The 25174-nt window shown below is 33.2% G+C and overlaps 1 protein-coding gene across 1 annotated transcript in view; it reads right to left on the minus strand.

The window, feature by feature from the left end:
* Nucleotides 1-359: 359 nt before the first annotated feature.
* The window catches only part of LOC145688375 (ligand of Numb protein X 2-like), a 698396-nt gene continuing 673581 nt past the window's right edge, over nt 360-25174 (minus strand). Inside the window, exons 6-10 of the mRNA XM_081762542.1 lie at nt 17343-17840; nt 11671-11793; nt 8607-8794; nt 2748-2906; nt 360-2324 (exon numbers count right to left, since the gene is read on the minus strand). Coding sequence (XP_081618668.1) covers nt 2189-2324; nt 2748-2906; nt 8607-8794; nt 11671-11793; nt 17343-17840 — 1104 coding nt within the window. The 3' untranslated portion in view covers nt 360-2188. The remainder of the gene's footprint in view (nt 2325-2747; nt 2907-8606; nt 8795-11670; nt 11794-17342; nt 17841-25174) is intronic.

A 25174-nucleotide genomic window follows, 5' to 3' on the forward strand; every position in this document is an offset into this window, starting at 1 on the left:
AAAGGGTTAATTATGCTTGAATGCTTTACTTTCAAACAAATAAATATGATAATTCATCTGATACGTTTTGTCAACTTGCTTTCATCTCAAACTGATTGTCCTACTTACTTATGAAAGGAGGATTTTCAAAATATCAAAATATACATTACTGTTTGATATCTTTTGTTCAGATGGAGAAATATGATGAAATATGCTAACGTACATTCAATATTTTTATTTTCTAGTTTTTTTTTTTTTTTTGGGGGGGGGAATCTTCCTTCATTATGTTCATTTCATTATACTGGGGTAAATCTATATGCACTTTAGATGATACAAGACTATTAATAAAAGGGTAGTGCATTTACAGTTATTTTGTAATGTTGGTCTTTAACGGTAGTTGATACACTGGAAAGGTTAACTGAAGGTCCATGTCTCGTATAGTTCCGATACTTAAGTGAGACGATAAACTTCAAACGCATCTGTCTAAACCAATAATCGGTAAACACAGTCGATCTTGAGCTACTAGTAGCTTGCGGGAACATTTTCAGTAGATCGCGTTAACGCTCCGGTTGGGTAATCTTGATTCCTCCACTAAGTAAGATTTTTATCTTTTTTTTTTAAAGTTGGTAGTTCTTTTGGATGGTAGCTCACAGTAGGATTTAAAAAAAAGGTACGGTGGCTCCAAAGCTTTGGCAACCGCTGATCTAAACAGTTACTTTGATATCTGTAGTTGGATAATAATAGTGGGGAAATATGTAGTTTATACAAAAGCAGGATTTTTTTTTTCATCTTAACGTTATCCAGTTTTAGCATTCAGTTCATTTTCTGTTTTGGCATGCAAATGGTTTTGATTTTTTTTTTTTTTTTGTATTATGAAATCGTGCATTAGTTGTTCCTTCCCTCTCCAAAATAATGTCTAATAATTACATTGAGTAACAAAGCAATTTCACGTTATTCAAACCAATTTATTTCGTTAAAGAGATTTGCTATAAAACAATGTTACAGCCAAAGAGCTTACTGATTAGTGAATACAAGTATCAGATAGCAATTTGTATGGAAAGAAAAAGACAGTTTTATTTTCCTTTTGTCACAATTAGAAGTACAAATGTCTTCAAAACCTAAATTTTTATGAAATTTCACATTCCTAGAAAGCAAGTTAAGGGTAAAATGAAAGCGATTGGGTCGATATTATTTTAATCAATTTATTCTCTTTAGCAAAGAAATATATAATACATATTAGTGGCTAGAAGCGTAACGTATGACTAGTTTCACGCATATGACTTTTAAAGTAAAAGACTGTCCAGATTTTACTTGCGGCAACTTAGAAAATATACCGTACTTTTGTTTCTCTAAAATAGGATGACTTTTATGTACGTATTCAATTTTTAAAATACTGTCAACATTGTAATATGTATTTTTTTGAGGATGAAAAAGCTTTTGATGGCGTTTGATTTGAATTCCAGTAGCAAATTATGTATTTACCCTTACAGTTTTAATTTTGGACGTAAAAATATTTATAACTACTGGTTAAAGTAAGTACAGAACTCATTTAAGATCATTTTTTCTCTTACGAATTTCGTTTAAAAATAGCATATTTTTTTGATCGATCAAAAGTAAAGTTAGCTGTAATCATCGGAACAGCAAAACGAAGAATTTTGTAAATATAACTGCATTATTTGCTTTAATAATGATTTACATGACTTTTACATGTAAGTACGTAAAAGTATCACACAACAACATGGTTAGCCATCTGACACTTATTTCATACTGGAAGCAAGAGTTACGAAAAAATTTAAATCCTGTCTACTGGCCTATCAAAATAACCTGGACTACTCTTACAAATTTATTTTCCAGAACAAATTCAGTTTATGTACACTCACTTTTTAAGAATAGATATATTTTCCACCTTGGTGTCACTTTACAAATAACGGCACTTCTATAAACGTGGTACCACAATGGAGATTGGCACAAGGGTGCTTGTATTCCTGAACATCACGAATAATCATTTGTCTTTTCGAAATTTTATACACTTGGTATGAGTTAAACAACGTTTACAACAGTCCTTTGAGAATAGTTAACTCACAATCAATTACTTGCTTCGTATTTGTAAATTTCGTTTTCTGATTGAATCACATTTCATTCACAGCAAATAATTTTTATATTGGTTTTGTTTTTTAGGGAGAGAATTGGGGTGTATATAAGTGAATCCTTACAGCTCTGTTCCAAGCCAAGAAACTACTTCGAGAGTTACTTTTGTGCTTGTCTGCTTCAACATAGCTACTGCTGTTGAGTGTTTCACATTTTCTAGTGTATGACCATCAACTGCTAGCAAACGATCTCCGCATCTGAAATGAACAATATTAGAGTATTTAAATATATCTTGAAAACAAAGGGATATCAATACGATGCATCTGATATTAATGTGGGTTATCATCATTCTTATACATAATGCTTACAAAAAAAGTAAACAAACAAACAGACAGACAAATAAACAAACAAATGCGTAAGACACGCTATTCGCACATAGCAGCAAAAATAATAAAACAATTGAAATTAGAATCTCATGTTACAGTCTGGTGTATGACGTCGAAAATCATCATTACATTTGAGAAAGCTACACAGCCATATGATAAGCCAAGGAGGGCACAGTGTGACACGGGAGAACGGAACCAAGAAGTAATAGACCATTAACGTTGGTAGGAAGTCACGAGAATATCTTGTGAAACATTAGAGGATATTAGAATTATTTTCAATTTCATATTACTTACTTGAGTTTTCCATCTTTAGCTGCTGGGGAATCTTGCACAACAAAAAGTATATGAATTGGTTCTGGACCTCTGACAGGGTCTTCACCTCCGACTATACTGAATCCCAGACTTGCTCCAGGACTTCGATGCAACACTACTATTTTAGGAAACTGAAGGCACCTGAAACATAATACATATCATAACAATGTTTGCCTGTAAACTAATTTTAATAACTCGATTGCACCTCTTGAATCTTATTCTTTAAGAAATTATACACATATTCTCTCAGCATAGAAATTTACTTGTAAATTACATTGAATGTATTATTATGTTTCTATTTAGTGAGTCAACTTTATTGATTACCTTCTATAATTCGGAATTTTTACTTTATCTTTCTTATTCTTCGAAATAAACATAAATTACACACGAGATAGCTTTAAAAAAATTGCCTAGTATTTGTGGTAACAGGTATGCAATTTTCTGATTAAAAAAATATCCAAATTCAAATTCAAATTATTGCTTTGTTCCCACTTATATTATTTACGAGTCACTTCCATAAAGTAAGATTACAACCCCTATATGTGGACAAGTAATATCTTCACGCGTAAGTTAGCTGAACTGTCTTTCAATGTCAGCCTTCTGCTCCCCTCTTGCGACTGCTCCTAATTACTGCGTGGACCCCTAGTGTGAATAACACGTGTTTACAATGGCTGCACCGATTCAGAATCCCGCCAAATATGAAGTGCGCTTCACCGTACTTTATCTCCAAGCACAATTTTTGGACCACTCACCATAAACCCTGGACCTTGCGCCCAATGTTTTCACTTGTTTCATCACCTGAGAAAACATGTTGCTGAATAACACTTCCACGATGATGAGAGGTCAAAAACCAAGTTAAAATGTGGTTCCAGCAGCAAGTGCTAGAATTCTATGATTGTGAGATACAGAAGCTAGAACCCGACTTAACAAGTGTTTCGGCAATGACGACAATTACCTCGAATATAACCTTTGTATCACTAAATACGTTGTAGTAAACATTTTGTCAAATAACACATTTCTTTAAATTAATTGTAGCCGTTGTAACTTTACTTTCCGGACTCACCTTGTGCATATCCTATTGCATTTCTGTATTTACTGAGAGTTTGTTTTTAAAAGCACAAGGACTATATGGGACATGGAGTTACAATTTAATGTGGGATTTGAACAACATATATTCTCATTGTGAATGGAACCCAGGTCTTCACACCAAAGGAGAGAGCACGAAGTATTTAGCGTACTCTATTCATGCACACATATCCCAATATAGATAAAGAATTTCACTGAAAGCACTTCCACGTGGTAATATTTGTCTATGCAAGGTATAGCGAGAGGAAATGTTGAGATATTTTCATACCTTTCATTTGTTTGACACACAAAGTATTTCTATATTGTAAATTAAGACAATAAATTGAAGAAGTACAAAGGCTGCCCCAAACCAACCGCCAATGATGCTCATATTTCCAAACACCATTACGAAGCAACCCGACAATGATGTAGGTATCAATTTGTTTTCTTCGTTAGTGTGCACTCAACAGCCGTGCGATAAGTCTATTAATTTTTACCCTCCAGATTTTTCGAGTTGTGTGTATGGATATAAAAATGAAGCAACGTTGAGAGATTCGATATTATGTTATCGGCTTTGGCGATTGTAGACATGAAGGACGCCTATAAAATAGAATATTTAAATGAGGCAATATTTCGTTGGTATAAAGAGTTTGTTGAAGATCACAAGTCAGTCGCGATAATCTCGCACGGCGACTAACCGTTAACGATGATTACTGATGTAAACATCAGCACAGTGATGGCGATTTATTTGCGACAATAGATATTTGTCAGTTAGAACCCTTTGAATCACTGATCCACATTCTTAAAATTTGTATCAATTGCATGCCGACTAACCATTTCAATCTGCAGTGTAAAACTCAACATACTTTTTCGGCGTGGCTCCTGTGAACAAACTAGCGAACTAGCATAAACTAATGAACAAAGCACGTTTACTGCATTGTTGTGGTTTAATTTGACGATTTAAATCAAATGCTCGACATTGTTGTCGAGTTGCCTTGTTGTGTTGTTTGAAAATATGAAAAATAACAGTTGTTTTGGGACAGACTCTGTACGCTATATCCTTTTGAATATATACATATTTCCTTTTGATTTCAAATGTTCTTGGAATATATTTTGTGAAACTAAGTGAAGTAGAACATATTATACTAAACATTCTTCAAAGTAGTCTTCTTGAGCAACTAGACGCTTTTGTTGACTTTCGTATTATATATTCTACTTCTTCGAATTGTTAATAACTACTTGTACATAATGTTAAAGGAAAGGTTTTTATTAGTAATAAACTTTAAGATTTTTATCATCACTGGGTGATTATTGTATGCTTCAGCAATATTACCTTTCTGACGGCAATCCATAGAGCACTATGTAACACTTAATATTAGTATGTTTCTCAATGAGTGATACTTTGAGCTTCAACGTTTAAATTGCAAATCAGAAACTGCTTGTGTATAGTTGGAGAGGAATGTAACATCATGTGTAGACACCACCAACTCATGAAAACATTATTTTCTTGCCATACTTTCAATAAAATTCTTTATCTTCAATAAATATATCATATCTACGCTATGTTTATTACAAACTGGTCTAAATTTTGATAATTACACGAGAAATAAATAATAAAGCCAAAGCAGTGTTGTGTAAAATGTATATATGCGTAAATTGCATTGTAAAGTGTAATGATCTATTTGTTTAACAAGAGTTTTGAGAACTGCAAAAAGAAATGCTATGAACAAATGTTTCATTAGGGCATACCTTTTTAAAATTATGACAGGATTGAAAGTAAAGTGATATTTGTAGTACATTAAATTTTTTCTTTTATAATTGCGAATTACAGACATTTTGTTTTACGTACAATTTGCTTCAGCTAGTGCTGCTTGAACTTTACATAAAATGCATTTGTAAGGTATTTATCAATGTGATTGAAAGATAACCTACAAGTAAATATATATATACAAATAAGAATATTGGGAAAATATCTCGTTTTCCACTTATGATACTCATATAATGAAGGATTACCAAGATACTTACCGAGTATTATAGGAAGTTTCATTTCAACATTGCTCTAATATCTGGTACAAATGCGAAATTGATTCTCTATTTCAAATTGTTTATTTCGGCTGTTCATCTTTTATACAAACAGAGATCTTGTTTTTCTTTCTTTTCTTTTTTTCTGGTTGTTCCAAATCTTCTTGCAGATTAATTAGAAGCCCAGTTAATTCTAATATATATTTTTCAAATTAGTTTAACTTAAGTTACTCGGTATATTTAAACTTCCAATTTTGTATTTTTGTGTCGCATCTGTCAAATATATTTATAGGAATCAATAACTTCATACATGTTATAAGAATATCCAATCTTCTTTATTATAATATTTGAATTGTACTGATGAGCTATCGCTATTCTCTTAATCTTCAAAGCTTCTATGTTAACTCATTTAAGGCACACTCTTATTGATGTCACAGAATAAGAAGAATTATGAATACTTCAAATTGCTCTCATAAACATATGTAACGGAGTCTTCTTATCCTTCTAACGAAGTTTCTCATAGTTTTGTAACAGTAGCAAGTAAAACCATTTGCACTAACAAAATATAAAGTTCTTTTATTATCACAGTCATGTTTGAACAGGAACTTTGAATTCTTGCAGGCAGTATGTGATGATGTGTCTGAGCAAATTGCCGTAAATCTGTATATTCACATTTTGTTATTGGTCCCATAGTTACTGTATTTTCCTTTTTTAAAATACTTTTTATTTTTTTAAACTTTTGTTGTGTATTGGTAAACGAAAGACGTTTTAAATCTTCATTTTGGAACAAACGGCGATTTGGTGCATCTCCAAATTGTTTCAAAGCTTAGCCGATTGCTTCATTTGTCTCTAGTAATATTAAATGCTAATGTTTTGTTATCAACCTTTTCTAATACTTATGATTTGTATTATTTGTGTTTACTTTGTATTTACGTTCTTTCATCAATACATTGTTGATTATCTGAATTTTAAAGTAACCTTCAATCATGTTGGTGTCATCAATATAACATCTCGGTCGATTAGCCAAGCATCATTGAGATGAAAGTGATTGAAATGAAATCAAAGTCAACAGTCTTCCATTTACTATCTTCTCAATTTTCACAGAGTAATATGATGCACTTTCTGCGATGTTTAATTAATAAATAGTAAATAAATAAACAAATAAATAAAAATAACATAATGTCGTCGACTTTGACTTACGAAAATACAATTACTTCTACGTTTCACTTCACTTCTTATTTTGTGCTAATGGGGAAAAAGATATCAAAAGATATCAAGTGTGAAAACATTTTCGATGCATTTACGTTAACATTCTATAAATAACTATATATTTATGAAATATTTGTTTTGTCAAAGTATATAATTAACGTGAATCTAACAAAATGCACTGAATAATAATTTTAGAAAATCACTGTTTATGCCAGTTTTGGTTTCTATAAACAATTTTGCAATGGAAATTTACATTTTGACGGTCCAGTTTGTACATCCTTCTTGTCTGTTTACAAACAATATCCAAACGTATCGTATAACATTTTCACATTTTGTTATGTTTAAAGTCTGATTTAGTTGAATTTGGATAGTTATTATAGTAGCTTGGTTCATAAATTTTACTTCAATACGAATTTATTTTTCTCGTTCCTTAAAATACAATCTCCGAGATATTTTTTGTTTGTAAATTTTTAGTCATGAGTTGACTAGAGAACGTTAGGCTATATTCAGATTTCTGTATATGGTAAAAGCCATTAAAACATCTAGTGAAAATTTTGCGTGAAAGATGTGTAATTATTTATCTTGTGCTTAGCTTTGGTGCTTCTCGTAAGCCATTTCTTCAAGTATACACACTTCTTATAAGTTTCCGTCTTTCCTTCATGTTAGTTTCAAACGCTAAAATTTTATACGTATACAAATATACTGTATATATATCACTTTTGCTACTAATATAAGTATTTTCCTTTCAAATTGCGATCTCCTTCCAAGTTTTATAATGTTTTTAAAAATATGAAATAAACAGTAGTGATTCTTATCTGAACTAAAAATTTATCATAAAATATTTTACGCATGAACACTCTTCCTTTACATTGCTTGCCATTGTGCGTTATGATCAGATATATCACAGAAATTGTATGTGCCATAACTATGAGGAATACTCCTACCTTTTATTCTTACACACAGAATTTATAACTAAGACACTTTGATGGAACACAAAATAGGTTGGATGTATATAAGCTCCTTCTTCCTCTTTTTCGAGAGTCACACTGCAGTAATGTATTAAATGCTTATCAAGGTGATAGAACAAAGTCTATTCCGTAACTTTTCCAGTAATTCTAATTTACACTTACCGAGTAGTTGTATCGTAAATTTTACTAATTTAAAAGGATAATATAATTTTTGCTGGTTTCTGTAAAAAAATAAGTTAGGAATAAATTATGTATTGCAATGATAAAAATAAATATTTCTTTCAATCCATATTGAAAATGTTCATGTTAGGTTTCTATAATACGAAAATATAACAGTAGATGTGTGTTCGATGTTTTCTGTATATTGGTATAATAAAACCACGACTAGTTCTCTAAAGTACAAAAAGTCCCTATTAATAAATTAAAAACGTAGAAAATGTCCATATCTCAATTTGTTCCATTACATTTATTAACTTTCTGCATTTTATGTAAAATTCCAGCGCTGCACTAGGTTTTCTTCTTTTCTTTTATTTTCTGTAATCTTTACGAATAAACATCAGGTTAACTTTATGTTCACCTTGGTAATTTTTGCCAATATAGCCATGACGGAATGAAATTTAGAGACCCTAAGGATGTTTCTGGGCCTTCGAGAACTCCAAGCGTAACCTGTGAACTTTCGACTGTTGCTTTCAGTGTAGCTACGGCTTGGGCATGTGTTAAGCCAATGAGACTGGTTCCGTTTACACTCAGCAAAATGTCGCCTTTCTGAAAACAAAAGAAAAGGAAACAAATAAATATTGTACAATTAATCAACATTTAAACATTGGTAATTTTAATCTACAAAATCCTACAACTTACAGCAGTGGTAAAGTTACTTCCTGTCATAAACAAATTCAACAGCCTTCTAGAGTTTATCCCCATAAATTCCTTAAAACTCCCAATTGGATGCATCACATCTACATTTCTGTTATTTACTTTTAGTTTTCTTCCTATTGCTTTTCCTTCTTATTTGATGAACTATTTGGCGAAAGCAGTTGTAATGTACCTTTTTTTGGTGTTCAAAATTTTTAATTGAAAACGGTACAATCGAACTGAAAAATGGGAAATTCGGAGAGAGAGAAAGTTAAATTGGGAGTTGTGGTGGCCAAACTTTTGGGGAGATGGGCACTCATGCCTCCTACTACTATTAACATAGGCCTTGAACCACGACCGGGCTTGAATACGGCGGAGACGACAGGGGCACAGATCATCAGTTAGTTTCCCACCACACTCTCTCGCCTCCAAGAGAGCTGGATTACATATATATACACGCAATAATTTTTATAGAGGAAGTTTGGCTACGAGCATACGATATGAAGTATTCATCAACTATCTCCATAAAAATTGTTACGGATATACCGTAGGGTTCTGAAACAGGGATATTTGGATAGGGCACATATTAGTTCCTAAGTGAAGTCTTGACCCGACTACGGTAGATCCCATAGTTTCAGAGCTATGGACCTTTAAAGTTCATTTTTCATGTTTTCAGCAAACTATAACTCCGAAAGAAAGCATTTGAGCACCCAGGTTGGTCTATACTTTTTGTCTTACCTTGGCGTCAGGGATCATCTCCCAAACGTTGTCGGTGTTGTTTTGAAACACCCTGTATATATATATTGAACAATACTATTATATGCAAAAGAATATTCGAGATGGTAGACAAATTTCATAAGGAGTAAAATATAAACGATCATCATGTTCGTATATGCGCACGATACAAGTAAATTCCATTTTCAAACTCATTTTACTGACAATTACAAGTTTACTGACATTTACAGTATACTTAATACACTGTCCCTAGTTTAATGTCCAAAATTATTGTTGCATGTCTATAAATATGTTGTTCTAGGAATATAATTTGATAACGAATTCGCTTGGTATTTCTTATAATGTTAGTATGTGTATAATCGACAAAGACATGTATGTGGCAAATTTCATGCAAAAAGAGCAGTAAATAAGAACAATAAAACGAAAATAAAATTTTCTTGTCCATTTAGTAACATTTTGTTTTACTCATTCTAATTTTCTTATTTATAATTACTTTCCTATGAAATTTACCACACATACACGTTTCACGATTGTACACACAGTATCAGTATTACAGGTATCCTACAAATTCATTATCAAATTATGTTCTTTCAAGAAGACAGTTATAGATATGCGACAATAATTTTGGACATGAGTGTACATAAAGTAGGGACGTTATGAACTTGATCCATGCAGGAAAGTTAATTCATACACTTATATAATTGGTCTCTATCTTGAATTGCATTGGAAATCTTAAATGACATGTAGTCGGACTGGCTACTAGTTGGCCCCTGTGGCTGAGATATTGTGTTGGCCCCGAATTCTCAATCCCCCGATCACCATTACCCCAACTCCCCACTGTTTTCTCACAATAAAAGCACACTATTTTCTTACATAATGCACACTATTCTTTAGTAGCCACACCGTACATTATACCATAAAGATCTAATATAAAATCAGGGTATATGTTATGTAACAATATTTATGAGAATAACACAGTCATAATTATAACTTCAGCATTCTAGACAGTTCAGTGGAACTAGCCGCAATATCATCTATTGCATAGTTATAATCGAATAGAAAATATCTTAAATCGCCGTGATATCATAAATGATGAAAGTGATCTCAGATCTCTTTCTGTTGGGTTTCAAATTGTTATTTTTCCTGGGCTAAGAAACTAAACTCTTAAGAATTGTATTGTCAGGCCACTAACTTTCGGCTGTCTTTTATATTCCGCGACAGGATGCGTGTTGGATTTCACTATTGTTTTTGCTTGTACCGACATGACTCTGAAGGTGGCATGGCCCGTTCTTACTGAATAGGGACGCGAGTCATAACAAAATTTTAATGAAACGCTCAAAGAGCTTGATGTATGCAGATTGCCGACGTGACTATTCACAAGGATGTTAGTTGTCGCACTCATTTTCCACATTTTTTCTCTTGTTCCTGACGTTCTCTCTTTATTAAAATTTTCACTTGACCCTCCTTTTGGTTTGGCCCCTGTCTGGGCGACGATCGCCGCCTAGCTACCTGGGCCAGTCCGGACCTGGCATGACACAATTTTTATATATCTTAATTCCTCTTGTAGTTATTTACTGTAGTACAAAATAAACTATTTTTCGTTCAATACCTTCAATACATGATTAGAATGTCAGATTATATAACTCAATAATATCATAGTCTCAAAATCACTTTGCACAAATGAATGTTCAGTTTTTTCATCATTATACAAATGTGTGTTGAAAAAAAGCTAAACGAATAGCTTTTAAACGAATTCAATTTTTCAGAGTTGACAATAAATGTAACATTTTTGTGCAATTAATATATGTATATATATATAATTTTATTTTTAGATTGATCTAGCATTTACAAACTAGCTGTACAATTAAACAAATTAAGACATTATTTTAAAGTATCACTGAGATGGTAGGAAGTTAGATGGCAAATTTCTCAGTGGCAATTTGAAGTTTCTAAGAGTTAGCCCATTTTAAGCTGATTGATATCCCCTTGTTTTATTTTTTAATTCGTTAAATAGAACCTCCTAATAACCTTTTCTTCTATTTTACTAAACTTACCCAAATTTGTTGTGTTTGTCCAACACAACCTTGTGGATGGATATTAGCAATGTAGATTGGTATATCTCCTTCATTGCTTCCTAAGCCACCTCCAATTCGCATTCCCAAGTTTTCATTCGGATCCTTTAATAAAATGTGAATTAAAATAATCATATTAGACTTTGTTTTACTTAATAAAAGAACTGTGTGTGTCAAAGGAATTGTCATAAATTAAAATAAAAATGACAATATATAGACATGAATATGAAAGTCTACAGTCAACAATATGTTATTTTAAGAAAATAAGTTTTAGAAATAAACACTTCTTTTATTCATTTCTGAAGTAGTTGCATGTGTGGGATTTCAGTGATAAACAGAAAAAAAAATTGTTATTCGTTCAGACAAGGCAAATTCGTGGATAGTTCCGTTTTCCTTCAGAATGTCAATATATATGTAATTATCTTATTACCCATTGTCTCGTTCAGATATGCTGCAGGGTTATTTTGGGAAATATGGTCTGTTTGACAATATGAGTACATCTAAGGTTTTCATAGTGTTGCCCATACCAGAATTAATCTGTAACTGGATTTGCTAGTTGATAACATTGTGTGGAGCAGTTAAATGCTGGATACAAATGTCCACGATTGTTATGCTTATATTGCGTTATTTTGGAGGACAGTTATTATCATTATTTGAATTGCACATTTTGTTGTTTGTATATTCACGTACTGTAAATTTTTGAGTAGAAAAGTCACTTCATTTCTTTCACTATACAGACATTGCATTATTATCACACAGCAGAGGATAGACCTGCCCTGTTGCATTCTAACTGCAGTGTTACAATTTACTAAGTATTGTCATTGCGTATAGTATGGGCATATACAATGAACATTCACTGAGCAATTATGAGATGAACAAAGAAATGTTTTCATATTATACAGACCTTATCGTCTTCTTCATTTTTTGAATATTACGAATGCAAAAATTATATTTTACTTCAATGTACACCTCTGTATGACTGCAAATAATTGGCTACAACAAGCTGACAAATCTCTCTTACAAGACCAGTGAAGAAATATTAATACGAATTGCCCCAAATATTTAAATTCGTGATCACAGTGATCGGCCTTTTACTAAACATGAATTGTGCGATATGTTGTTACAAGCGTGGCAAAAAGCGGCAAATATGACAAAAGTAGTCAATGAGCGCTGCACAATAGGAATTCACCCAAATGCAATAGTAGATGACTCTTACGTTAGAATTTAACTGGAACATATGAGCAAAAACTATATTTTACTTTTATTATGCTATATACATTTAAGTTTATCCATTTGGTTTCCATGTCTAACATGTAGTTTTCAAGTAGCTAAAAATATTACAATACACATTGTGTATTTTCTTTTTTATGGTTTCATGAATTCTACAGTGTTATTTAACGGCTCAAATGTGTTATGTATTAGGCACTTAGCACTATTTCATCCCTTGTTATATTTTGTTTCTTAGTTTCTCTTGGATAATAATTTAATTACTAATAAAAGGCACCGGCTCATTTTCTTCATAACGCATGTTCATATTACACATACATTTTGTTAAATATGGACAATTGCAGTAAAGTTATTATTTTCAGTTATCTCGACAACCTTTCAAATATTTTTGAAAGCAAACTCTACGAGACTATCAGTCTCATCTATCAAAGGAAAAAGGTATCAGTCTACGTTTTTTCGTAATATTTATTGTCAAATTATATTTTAACAATTATGAGAAATTATGCCGTTTTGTTTCTTTTGCCCATGTTACCCAAAATCACCCTAATAGTGAGGCAATGATTAGTACAAAGTGTAAATTGCATCCTGAACTGATGAAAAATCTTTTGATCGTTTTGTGTAAATTTGATAAGGTCAGACATATAGGAAAGTTCTCTGGAAACACAATACAACATATATATATATATATATATATATATATATATATATATATATATATATATATATAGGGCGTCTAATTTATCTTGTCCGTTCCTCATAAGTTAGGAATTAATAGAAGATGTGTAGTGAAAGTACGTACTATCGATAAATAAATATGGGAAAGAAAAGCATGTTATATATATATATATATATTTACAACAATAACTGATGAGCAGCATACTTTTCTCTTCCTATTTTCGTGACGTCACGAAAAACAGCAACGACAGCGCCTCTTTCTTGATATTACATTAATCTGATTGACTGTTACCAGTTCATAGAAGTCGAATCTTAGCAAAGAGTATGGCAAGATGTACGTCTATATATTTCTCGTCTGTGTCATTCTTATATGTCTTTCAATTCTTATATGTCTTCTTCGTTGCAATATAAACACCGGCGGAGCATTATATGCTTTCGTTAATCACGTGATCTTGGATTGAATCGAAATAGATAAGTGCTCTACGGGCCTCTACCACTGAGTTATCATAACCAACCGCAATATAAAGTAGAAGTAACAATATCAACAAAATATGAAGTAGGTATAAGAATATATAAGCTTTATTATACTTTGTTTTACCTGGTGATACTTCGACTGAGGCCTCTGGAATATCAATGACATATGTGCAAACATGACCATTTTTGCTTTTTTGTGTCAGCAGGTTCATACATCACGCATATGTGAAATTCCAGTTTATATACATGCAAAATTGAGCTTAATTCTCAAGTCTTAATTTAGAAGTTAGAAGTATTGTATAATTTATCAAATTATAATTTACGTCAAGTAATACGTTAATATACCAACAACTAGAATTTACACTGATTTTTTAATTAGTTATATCAGAAACAAAATTTCAAACATGGCAGTAATGTTGTGTCAGTATAAAAACTTGAAAAACTTTAATCATGTTTATTTCAAAACTAATATTAGTGCATACGTCGTGGCTATTCTAGAGTCTTCATATTTTGTAACATTTAACGCGTGCACGAAAAAAGAAAAACGACATAGGGGTGTACAGCAGTTGTTCCCAACTACTACTGTTTTGACTGACTGACGACTTTTTTTACTGAACGCTCAGGCACCGTGAGACACTTGTATGAACTTTTACTTATAATGTAAATTATAGCGGTGTGAGTTTCTATAAACTAGTGACCTTTATATAGTATTGAGCGTTGTTACTGACATTGGAAGTGTTGATTGGTACAGTCTGCCACAAAATTGGTTTTAACTAATTATTAAACGCCTTATGAGTTTCAAATTCTATAATTTGGCGACACAGCCTATGAAAGTGTGCGTCAATACCAGTGAGTCGCAACATACTGGTTGGGTACAACTGGTGCATAAAGTTCTGGTTGAAAAACGTTTGAAATAACGATATTTGGGTAGACAGTGAATAAGATGAGTTGATATAAAAAGGGGTCTTTGGAAAGTAGAATGTGGTAGTCTTTCTTGGATTAGTATTCCGCAAGATAGGATACATTGGCAAATATTTGTCATTGTGACGATATAACTTTGGGTTCCATAAGACATAGATTTAGCTAAAAAAAAAAAGTACATTTAACTTTTTAAAATTCTAGTTTGTGTCCTCTACTTCTTAAAATTTCAATTGTGTATAATTATACCCCAGTATAAACAGAAATGAAAGAAACAGTTAAAGACATTTTTGTAGCCTACTTCAAACACTGTGTGTCTTACTATTCAACATCACATTAAAATTATCTATCTATCTATCTATCTATCTATCTATCTATCTATCTATCTATATATATATATATATATATATATATATATATATATATATATATATATATATATATATATATATATATAATATGAAGTTCTGAGTGACTGACTGAACAATATTTAGGCCAATCCGCTTAAACTAGAAACTTAAAATTTGGTCAGGGCATAAGACTTGTGATGTAAGGTACCACTAAGGAAGATTTTTTTTTTAAATTTCGGCGGGAAACGGGGAATAGGAGTAGCAATTATTATATTAAAATGTCCATTTCTCCGAATTCTTAAGGGTACGGACGTGAAATTTAGAATATGTAATTATCGTTTAAAATAATGAGACATGCGTTTCAGAGAGGCTTTGATTTCAGAATTCGACTAAAGAAGGAAGAAAATGGTGTGGAAATTATTATAATAAAATGTTCATATCTTGGAATCTCTTAATGTTAGAGATTTGAAATTTGGTATATGGACTTTTCATCATTCTTTAAAATCTTTCAATTTAGTGTCCCACGATTATGTCAGTTAGGCTAAGGGAAACGGATCATTTAGGCAAGTGAATGACGAAGGAATAATTATTGGAATGAGAAAGTGGGAAGAAACGGGAGTACCTGAGAAAACCCACGGACATGATGTTGTCCACCACAAATTTACTTGGATGGGGATCAAACCAGGGACCCCACATATCAGAGGTAAGCACTCTACCACTGATCCACTGTGAACCCTGCTGGACTATTCATTCAAATAATTAGACACGTGTTCTAAAGTCTTTTTTAAAAGAATATTTGGCCTAGATAGGAAGAAAATGGGGCAGGCTGAAGAAAGGGGTGGGATTACAACTATTATAATAATATCTTTATATCTCGGAATTCTTTAAGGCTTGAGACAGGAAATATGATATTTGGACCTTATATTTAAAATAATTAAACACATACTTAACCAAGAATGGAAGAAAACAGATAGGAAAGAAGAGAAGTGGTGGTTGAAATTGTTATAATATGGTATTCATGTCTCGGAATCACAAACTTATTTTACAAAGTACAATTATGCTTTGCTATTGTTATTGATGCATACGTAATGGTGTAAATGTATGTTTTGGTTTTTAAAACTTAATAAAGATAAGACAGGGTCAGATGGTTCCTAATATGCCTAAACTTTAACCGGTTCTGTGAATACCTTTTAGGGCCTTTATGTATTAGAGATATGAAATTTGGGGCTTTTTCCTTTTAAAATAATTAAATAAATGTTTCTCATTTTGATATTTGGTCTAGATAAGATAAAAAGAAATGAGAAGAAAAAAAGATGGAGGGTTTTCAATTATTATAATAAGATATCTATATATAGGAATCCTTTAGGGTTAGAGACATGAAATTTGGTGTCTTGGACTTTTAATCTAAAATAATTAACTACATGTCTCAGTGTTCTTAGATGTTTACCCTATAATGGTAGAAAAAGGGGTGGAGTGCTTCCTTTAAGTGCCCGTATGAGACGTTCGATTTTTTTTTTTTTTTTTTTTACAAGATTTCGAGTTCAGACGAATTTTATATGAAAGATGCAGAAAGATTTAAAAAAAAAAAAAGGCTCACAGCGATACGTGGGGACATTTACTAGTTATAGTACATACTAGAAAGCTAGCAATAAAAATGAAAATCATATTTAAATCACATACAACTAAAGCTTCACAAAGCTAATTCTTTTTAATGTTATATTGTTCTTTGAGTCAATTACTCATACTTTGAGCCGACATTTAAAGAGTCTATTGGTGTCTTACATGACTTAGTTTGTACTTCTTATCACTTAACCTGATCAATTATCAACAGCATGTCACTCAACATTTAAACAGTTGCGAATTTCCAGATACAGTCTGTGGTCAATTTACACTGTAATATGTAAATATCGCTGATTGATATGCAATTTTCTGATCACTGCCTTAGAATTATTATAATATCAATACCAAGCAAAAATACATCTAAACGTAAGTCAATAGAACAATACTCACTTTGTGAATTGTAACAGTTTTCTGCTGTAACTGAATGCCTTCCATTCGCAAGTTCTTTCTCAGATTGACAGCTACTTCGTCTACCATGTCTTTGGAAGACTTCTTACAATATGGAGGTCTCTTGTTGATGTTTGGAGATGACTTGTTGTCAGCGCCATTTGTGGAGACTATAGAGGTTACTTTCTCAAGCGAATCACACGAACGACTTTTATCTGGAGTAATGGCCTGGGAAGTGTTCATATTCTTGTCTGGAGAACATTCCTGGAGTTTCTCTTGCCACATCTTGGAAGGATCTGGATCTTTTAATCCGTTTTTCTCTATTACATCGTTCTGTTTCACTTTCGGAGATGTTAATTGTGTGGCTAAAGCATCTGGTGCTGATTTTGTTCGACCGTGATATGGCGGAAGTTCCTTTATATCTTTATTACCCTGTGTATTCGTACTAGTTTGCCGATTCAATTTTTTCCTCGCTACGACTAAAGTAATTTTTTCATTATTCTGTAAAATAAATAATACATATAAGAATGACAGGAAATATTTTAAGTACAAATTTGCAGTGTAACAGTAGTATAAAATCTTAACTCAAAATGGAACAAATCGAATTTCGAGTTATATATGTAATTTTAGGAAGTAAAGAGGCAAGTACACATTGTTCAATACATGAAATATCAAAGAAAGGGAAAGTTTATAGTTTTCAGAAAAATAGTGTTTCCAAAACTGAAGTTGGTGGAAAATTCAACCATTTTTCTTGAAAACGAAAATAGACATTCACAACACAGGTATTCCTAAATGCAGCTTATTCTCAAGTATATACATTTTAGATACACTAAGAGAATCGAATCACACACTGGCCTATTATTGATAATTATTTGTTAACTGGTTATTTTTTAATTAAAATAATTATGAAATGGATCAAAGTATGTACTACTTGAAATAAGATTTTATGCAAAAAAACAAATACATTGTAACAACAAATAACCATTTAATTCCATCAACTCTTAGAATATGCTGACATCATAGCTCATACGTGGAACTCAAGTAGCATTTGATGTCTTTAACATTCGTAGACACAATACAAATAATAATAATAATAATAATAATAATAATAATAATAATAATAATAATAATAATAATAATAATAATAATAATAATAATAATAGTAACAATAATAATTCCATAAGTTAATAGTGTATAACGATGAAGATTTATCACTAGTAATGTAAGTACATTATAATTGTGAATCTTGCCGTATTTGAAGCTAATGTTTACCTAAATTAACATCTCTAGAGAAGTATATAAAGCATACTTCAATACAATAAAATTTGGTTATTACTGTCTACTACGTTATTAAATTAAAGTTATATGACTGAGAATAACAGTTGAAATAATTGTGAATGTATATTTTATACTCAAATTATGCATTTTTTTCATGAATTAGAAGAACCTTAAGATTCTGGTTAAAGCATGTTAATGTAAGTGACTGATGAAAACTTATTTATTTTTTTTTAATTATGTGAATTTTTCTTCACCATCTTACTGTAACTGCAAAAGTGTTTTGAGCTAACGCTCACTTAGGTATTGTATAATATTCATTTAGAAATGAGTGAAGAATCGAAAGAAGAGAAACGTTAAGAATATGGTGAAGGGTACAGACAAAATGAGTAGCATCTCTTAAACTGTAAACACTTTAATCTATATTATAATATTGAAAGTAACTATGTGATTCTTAATCTTTTGAATCACCCGACCGATCTCGACCAATGTTTTTACGTAGATTCAGTTCTGGCTTGGGAGTGTTTTTAGCTATTCACTTTGATGGTAGAACTTAGGGGATGAGGAGATATAAAAAAATAAATAAAACTTAATAACTCTTGAATCACCAGACCGATCTCGACCAAATTTTCAATTTCGGGACTGGGATGGATTTTATCATTTCACGTTGACAAAACAATGCAAGGAAGGGGAAGATATATAAAAATCAATATAAATAAAAATGAAAGTGACTAGGTTTGTGATTTAATAACTCTTGAACCATTCGACCGATCTCATCAAATTTTCAACATAGATGAGGGTAGGGACTAGAAAGTTTTTTTTTTTTTTAAATAGTTTTACTTTGACGGTAGAAACTAGGGCAGGGGAAGGGGAGGGACACACACACACATATATATATATATATATATATATATATATATATATATATATATATATATATGAAAATAAATAAAGTTATTAACTCTTGAACCACCCAACCGATCTCGATCGAAATTTCAACATAGATAAGGTTCAGGTCTGGAATATTTTTGTCATTTCACTTCGACGGTTACTAAGGGGAGGGGGAGGGCTAAGATATAGGTAAAATAATAAAAATAAAAATGACTGTCTTTGTGACTTTATCACGCTTAAACCACCCGACCGATCTTAAATTTTCAACATAGATGAGGTTCGAGACTGGAAAGTTTTACGACATATATAAGTTTTATTTTTATATATATCAGTTTGACGGTAGAACTTACGGGAAGGAAGGGGAAGATTTATATATAAAAATAAATAAAACTTGACTCTTGAACCACCCAACCGATCTCGATCAAATTTCCAACGTACATGACGTTCGGGCCTGGAATATTTATTTATCATTTAACTGACGGTGCAACGTAATTGAGGAGGAGGGGAGGGAATGAGTTAGGAGTATGTAAAAAATAAAAGTGAAGGTGACTGCCTTTGTGGCTTCATCACTCTTGAACCACTCGACCGATCTCGATAAAATTTTCAACATAGATGAGGTTTGGGCCTGGGATGGTAGTTATCTATTTACTTTGACGATAGAACCTAGCGGAGGGGGAGGGAGGAGTTAAAATAAATAAAACTTAGTAACTCTTGAAGCAACCCATCAATCTCTATCAAATTTTTGACATAGATGAGGATCGGGCCTGAGATTTCTTTTATCATTTCACTTTGACGGTAGAACTTACGGGAGGGGAATGAGAGGGGAAGATACATAAAAAGAAATAAAACTTAATAACTCTTAAACCACTAAATTGATCTCAATCAAATTTTCAACCTGGATGAAGTTCAAACCCGAAATGTTTTTTTTTATATCACATTGACGGTGTAACTTAAGGGAGGGGAGGGGGAGAGACACAAAAATGATCGAAAATGCCCGATATTAGTGTCAAATCCATAATTTTCTGGGTCGCTGAGATGAACTGTGATCTTTCCGATGTCGTTTAAATAGATGCCATTAAAAATGGCAACAGCATATTTCATGGGCACGAAACACATGAGATACGGAGTTGTACATTAAAATTTTCATTTTAACTCAGCCAAACGGGTAATCGATGCTAGTATGTATTAGAATTGCAATACAAAGCTAAAATATAGGTAGGCGCATTACTTTGTTCCTCTACTATTAGATTGGTGTGAATGAATGTCCACCCTAGGAGAAGTTCTGAACTTCAACTTGCACCTCCCGATCTCCAGGGGAGCTCCTTCGTCGCTAAACGATTAGCGTACTCATCTTTGGCGTGGGAGATCTAGGCTCAATTTCCGGCGGAAGCTCATATGGTTCGGATCCCACGGTAAGCTGTAGGTCCACGTCTCACACAACCTCGCTGCTGAAAGGAGCGTTAAACATAAAATCAAACCAAAACATGAAATTAAATGTTTAAGTTTTACGTCCCACGGCTATGCCTACTAATAAAGGAGACGGTGATGATGAGAAATGAATGAAATGGTGGAATGAAGTAAGTGGGAGTAAACGGAAGAACGCCGAGAAAACCCACGCACACGGTGTTTGATCACCACAAAACTCATTTGGTGCGAACTGGGATCGAAGCAAGGACCCCATGCACCAGAGGTGAACGCTTTACCACTGAGCCACCGCTGCACCGAAAATCAAATCTAATCAAACCGATCAACAGGCAGGTCTTCTCTTCCAAAAGGTGATGTGATATGAGTTCAGTTTTCCTTTGAACAACTACGCTATACGAGACGTGTATCTACAGCTTAACTTGGAATTTGAACCACATGAGCTCCTCTCGGGAATCGAACCCGCGTCTCCCACGCCAAAGACGCGTACACTAACCGCTTAGCCATGACATAACTCCTTACCAAGAAATAATCGAGATGTAGGAAAAGAGGGTAGTCAGTGGGAGAGAGATTGCTGAAACTTTGTACGTGAAGAAGGGTTTCATACAGCAACTCATGTTGCACACCACCCTTTGCGCGTCACAGTCTAACATGAGGGCACCTGTATATTGACTATTTCTGTATGCTTGCGGACAAGTTTGGAGCACACTTCATGAAGTTGAGCACTGTACCGATATACATTGATAGTTTTACCTAGACGAAGAAATTCATAATTGGTCAACCCCACTGCAGAACACCATATCAGCAACATGTTTTGTGGGCGGAAAGGTGGTATAAGAAACTGTCATGGACTATTGTTCTGGTCATTTATGATTGTAATAGCAGATCTATTTTTCATTAGAAGTGACAACCCGATACAGGAAACTCCTAGTTATGCCTTACACTCAGAGAACTGCACAGATTCAGATGGTGATTATTGTTGGCGGTGTCAATTCATGCGGGACCCATAGGTAGAATTTTTTCACTTTACCGACTGGACGGAGCCGCCGGACAACTGTGGCATGGCAAATGCTTAATTCATCTGCAATGGCGCTAACACTTCTCAGAGGGTCCGCTTGTACGGTGTTCCTCAGTAGTTTATCCGAACATGCTGTTACTCGGCGCCCATGGGGCTCATTTTACATTGCTGTGTAACTGGAACGAAATTTTACAAACTAACGGCGAATAATGTGTCAATTCGCCATTCCTGGTTCAAGTTCACTGTTAATGATTTTTGCAGCTTGGTATCCAGAATGTCCCTGTTCGAATTCGTGAAAAAAATAACTCGCAATAGTGTGTTCTCCATGACCAATTTCATACGAGCATATTCAACAACTCACTGCTCCCTGACTGCCTAGGTACTCCATCCTGTTTGCTGGGCGTGTACAGAGTTTGCGACGTTAGATACATGATCATAATCCATCCATGTGTTGTGTTGTTGAGGTGAGTTTCCCACTAGACGTCAAAGCGGACGTTTCATTCGCACCAAACTAATATTCATGTATGTATGCAAGGTATCATTAGAAACTAAGATTATTAGAATCTAAAGCGGTTACACCAAATTTTATATTCAGTATATTGCTAAAGATCGTTTAGAACACTTGGGAGTCGATCCTATCCATAGAAAAATGAAAGAAAAAGTTCCACTGACTATGTTCTCGTATTAGTATCACAGCCAAAAGCTTAGTAATAATAATAATAATAATAATAATAATAATAATAATAATAATAATAATAATAATAATAATAATAATAATAATAATAATAATAATAATAAAGCTCTTTACAACCATGTATTTCATCAATTGCTGAAAGAGAAGGAGACGCTTTTAGCCAGCATCCTTTGTAGGAAAGCCAATTAGATTGTACACATCTTGTGAAGAAATTATCTTGTTCATACTGCCATAGAGGGGAAGATGAAAGGAAAGCGAGGAATAGGAAAAATAACAACTTATCGATGATTTCAAAAATGGAAGAAAATTTGAGTGTTAAAAGGGGAAGCTGAAAATCAAGAAACGTGGAAGAAACATTTCCAGTCCCGAACTAAACAAACAAACAAACAAACAAAAACTTTTTAGTCTCAGGACCTGCCAAAAGTCAGCAAACTTGATAAATAATAATTTCAGAAACTATGCGAACACAGAGTAATAGAACTGAGGGTCAGCATCACCGAGGATTGAAACCTGCTCTATCCAGTTACATCTATTCCAGAAATTTTCTATGAAGTAGCAAGGGATTTACCAAAGGAAGTATGATTTTTCCGATATTTCGTTAGGAATTGTGGGTCTGATTGATGACATGTGAAACTACGTCTCAGCAAGTAACGAAAATTCGCTGGCGGGGTAGCATCGTTATCTGGAACAGAAACGAAAGAGTGACGGATCATTCATGTGTTGTAAGTGATTATATAACTATAGTAGTAAGTGTATGGACAAAATGAATTATATAACTAAATTATATAACTAAACGACTACACTCTGTGTGCTAACTATAACGACTACACTCTGTGTGCTAAGGAGGACAGGAGATTAATGAAAGTAGTTGATTATCGAAGAATTTGTAGAATAGCAATGTGAGAGGATATGAAATTTATGTAAAAAAGGAAAATACAGATACGATGTTGTCCACCACGAACTTACTTAACCTGGGATCAAATGTAGGACATTTTATACCAGGGATGAACACTCTACCACTTAGCTACAGTGCTTCCTTGTAGCGGACAAAATATCGTTGGTAACGAATGGAAATAGATTACACACTAAAACAAACAGAAACTGCTACGTAACGAAAAGCGAAAAATAGCTATATTAAAGAGGAAGGTACCTCAAAAAGCAGGAAACATGAATTCTCGAAGTGAATAATGGCAAAAAAATACAATATTATAGAAGTGCGGCGACAGGCGGTACACCAAGGGACATAACATGAACTGTCTAAACATGCAAAGATCATGCGTATAGGCTGAAATCTCTTTACCCAGACCATCGTAAGGCCCGGATCCTACGGTTGTCAGATCCAGTTTTCCAGTAATGTTTTTTTAATAGTATTTTACATAGTACGTTTTTTTTAATTTTCCTTGTAAAAGATTTATTCCTCTTAAAAATAAAATAAAATCAGACACAATAACCCTAGACACTTTTAAAATGTCTTCTATAACGTAGTGCGAAAAAATAACTTTAATTAGAGGAACTGATTTCTCACATGCTGTTGAAACAACACTGCGATGTAAGCTGTTAGTGAGTGGGAGATCTTTCAGTTTAACATCCCATGATTATGCCCGTTAGCTAACGGATGATTAAGGCAAGTGAATGATGATGGAAGAATTGGTGAAATGAGAATGTGGGAGGAAACGGGAGTACCCTGAGAAAACTCAAGGACAAGATGCTGTCCATCACAAACTTACTTTGTCGGAGATCGAACCAGAGACGCCACGCACGAGAGGTAAACGCTCTGCCACTGAGGCACTTTCCTTTCTTTCATTCTTGAGAAATCTCGTTTCCTCTTCTATTTGTTATTCCAGCAATCCTTCCATAATCATTTACTTTCAGTAATCACTTGGCTCGTTTATCCTACAGGGCATAATCATGTGGCGTTAAACTAAACATATAATTTACTTTTATTTGGTCAACCATACTTATTCACTCCTATAGTTATACAATCACGCACAACACGCAAAAGATCCGTCACTCTCTTGATGCTGTTCGAGATATCGACGTCCTGCCAATGAATTTTCCTTACTTGCTCGGACGTCGTTTCATACGTCATCAATCAGATCCATATTTCCTAACGCAATATCCGAAAATCGTACTTCCTTTGGTGAATCCCTTTTTCCTTCATTGAAAATTTCTGGAACAGTCGTAATTGCACAGAGCAGGTTTCACTTTTTGTCAATATTCTGCTGCCTTACTATTACAACGCTTGATTATATAGAAGTTTCAGGAAACATGTCCTCAGAATAGCTTCATTTCAGAGATTCAGGCTCCCGAAAGCATGGAAATACGAATTTTGTAGTTGTGTATTATATATATGGTTAGAATCACTACGAAATACGCACACTATATACAGGGTGTTCATTTATTATATAGCCAAAATCCACTGTCCTCACACCTAGACCATAAAAAAAAGTCCATATGAACATAAGGCGGAAAACGCGTTGTTTCAAAGTCACGAGATGCTGAAATCGAGAAAATTGTAAGTTTGAGGCTGCCTAG

The sequence above is a fragment of the Thermobia domestica genome, chromosome 6, assembly GCF_964235325.1.
Source record: "Thermobia domestica chromosome 6, izTheDome1.hap1.1, whole genome shotgun sequence".
NCBI lineage: Eukaryota > Metazoa > Arthropoda > Insecta > Zygentoma > Lepismatidae > Thermobia > Thermobia domestica.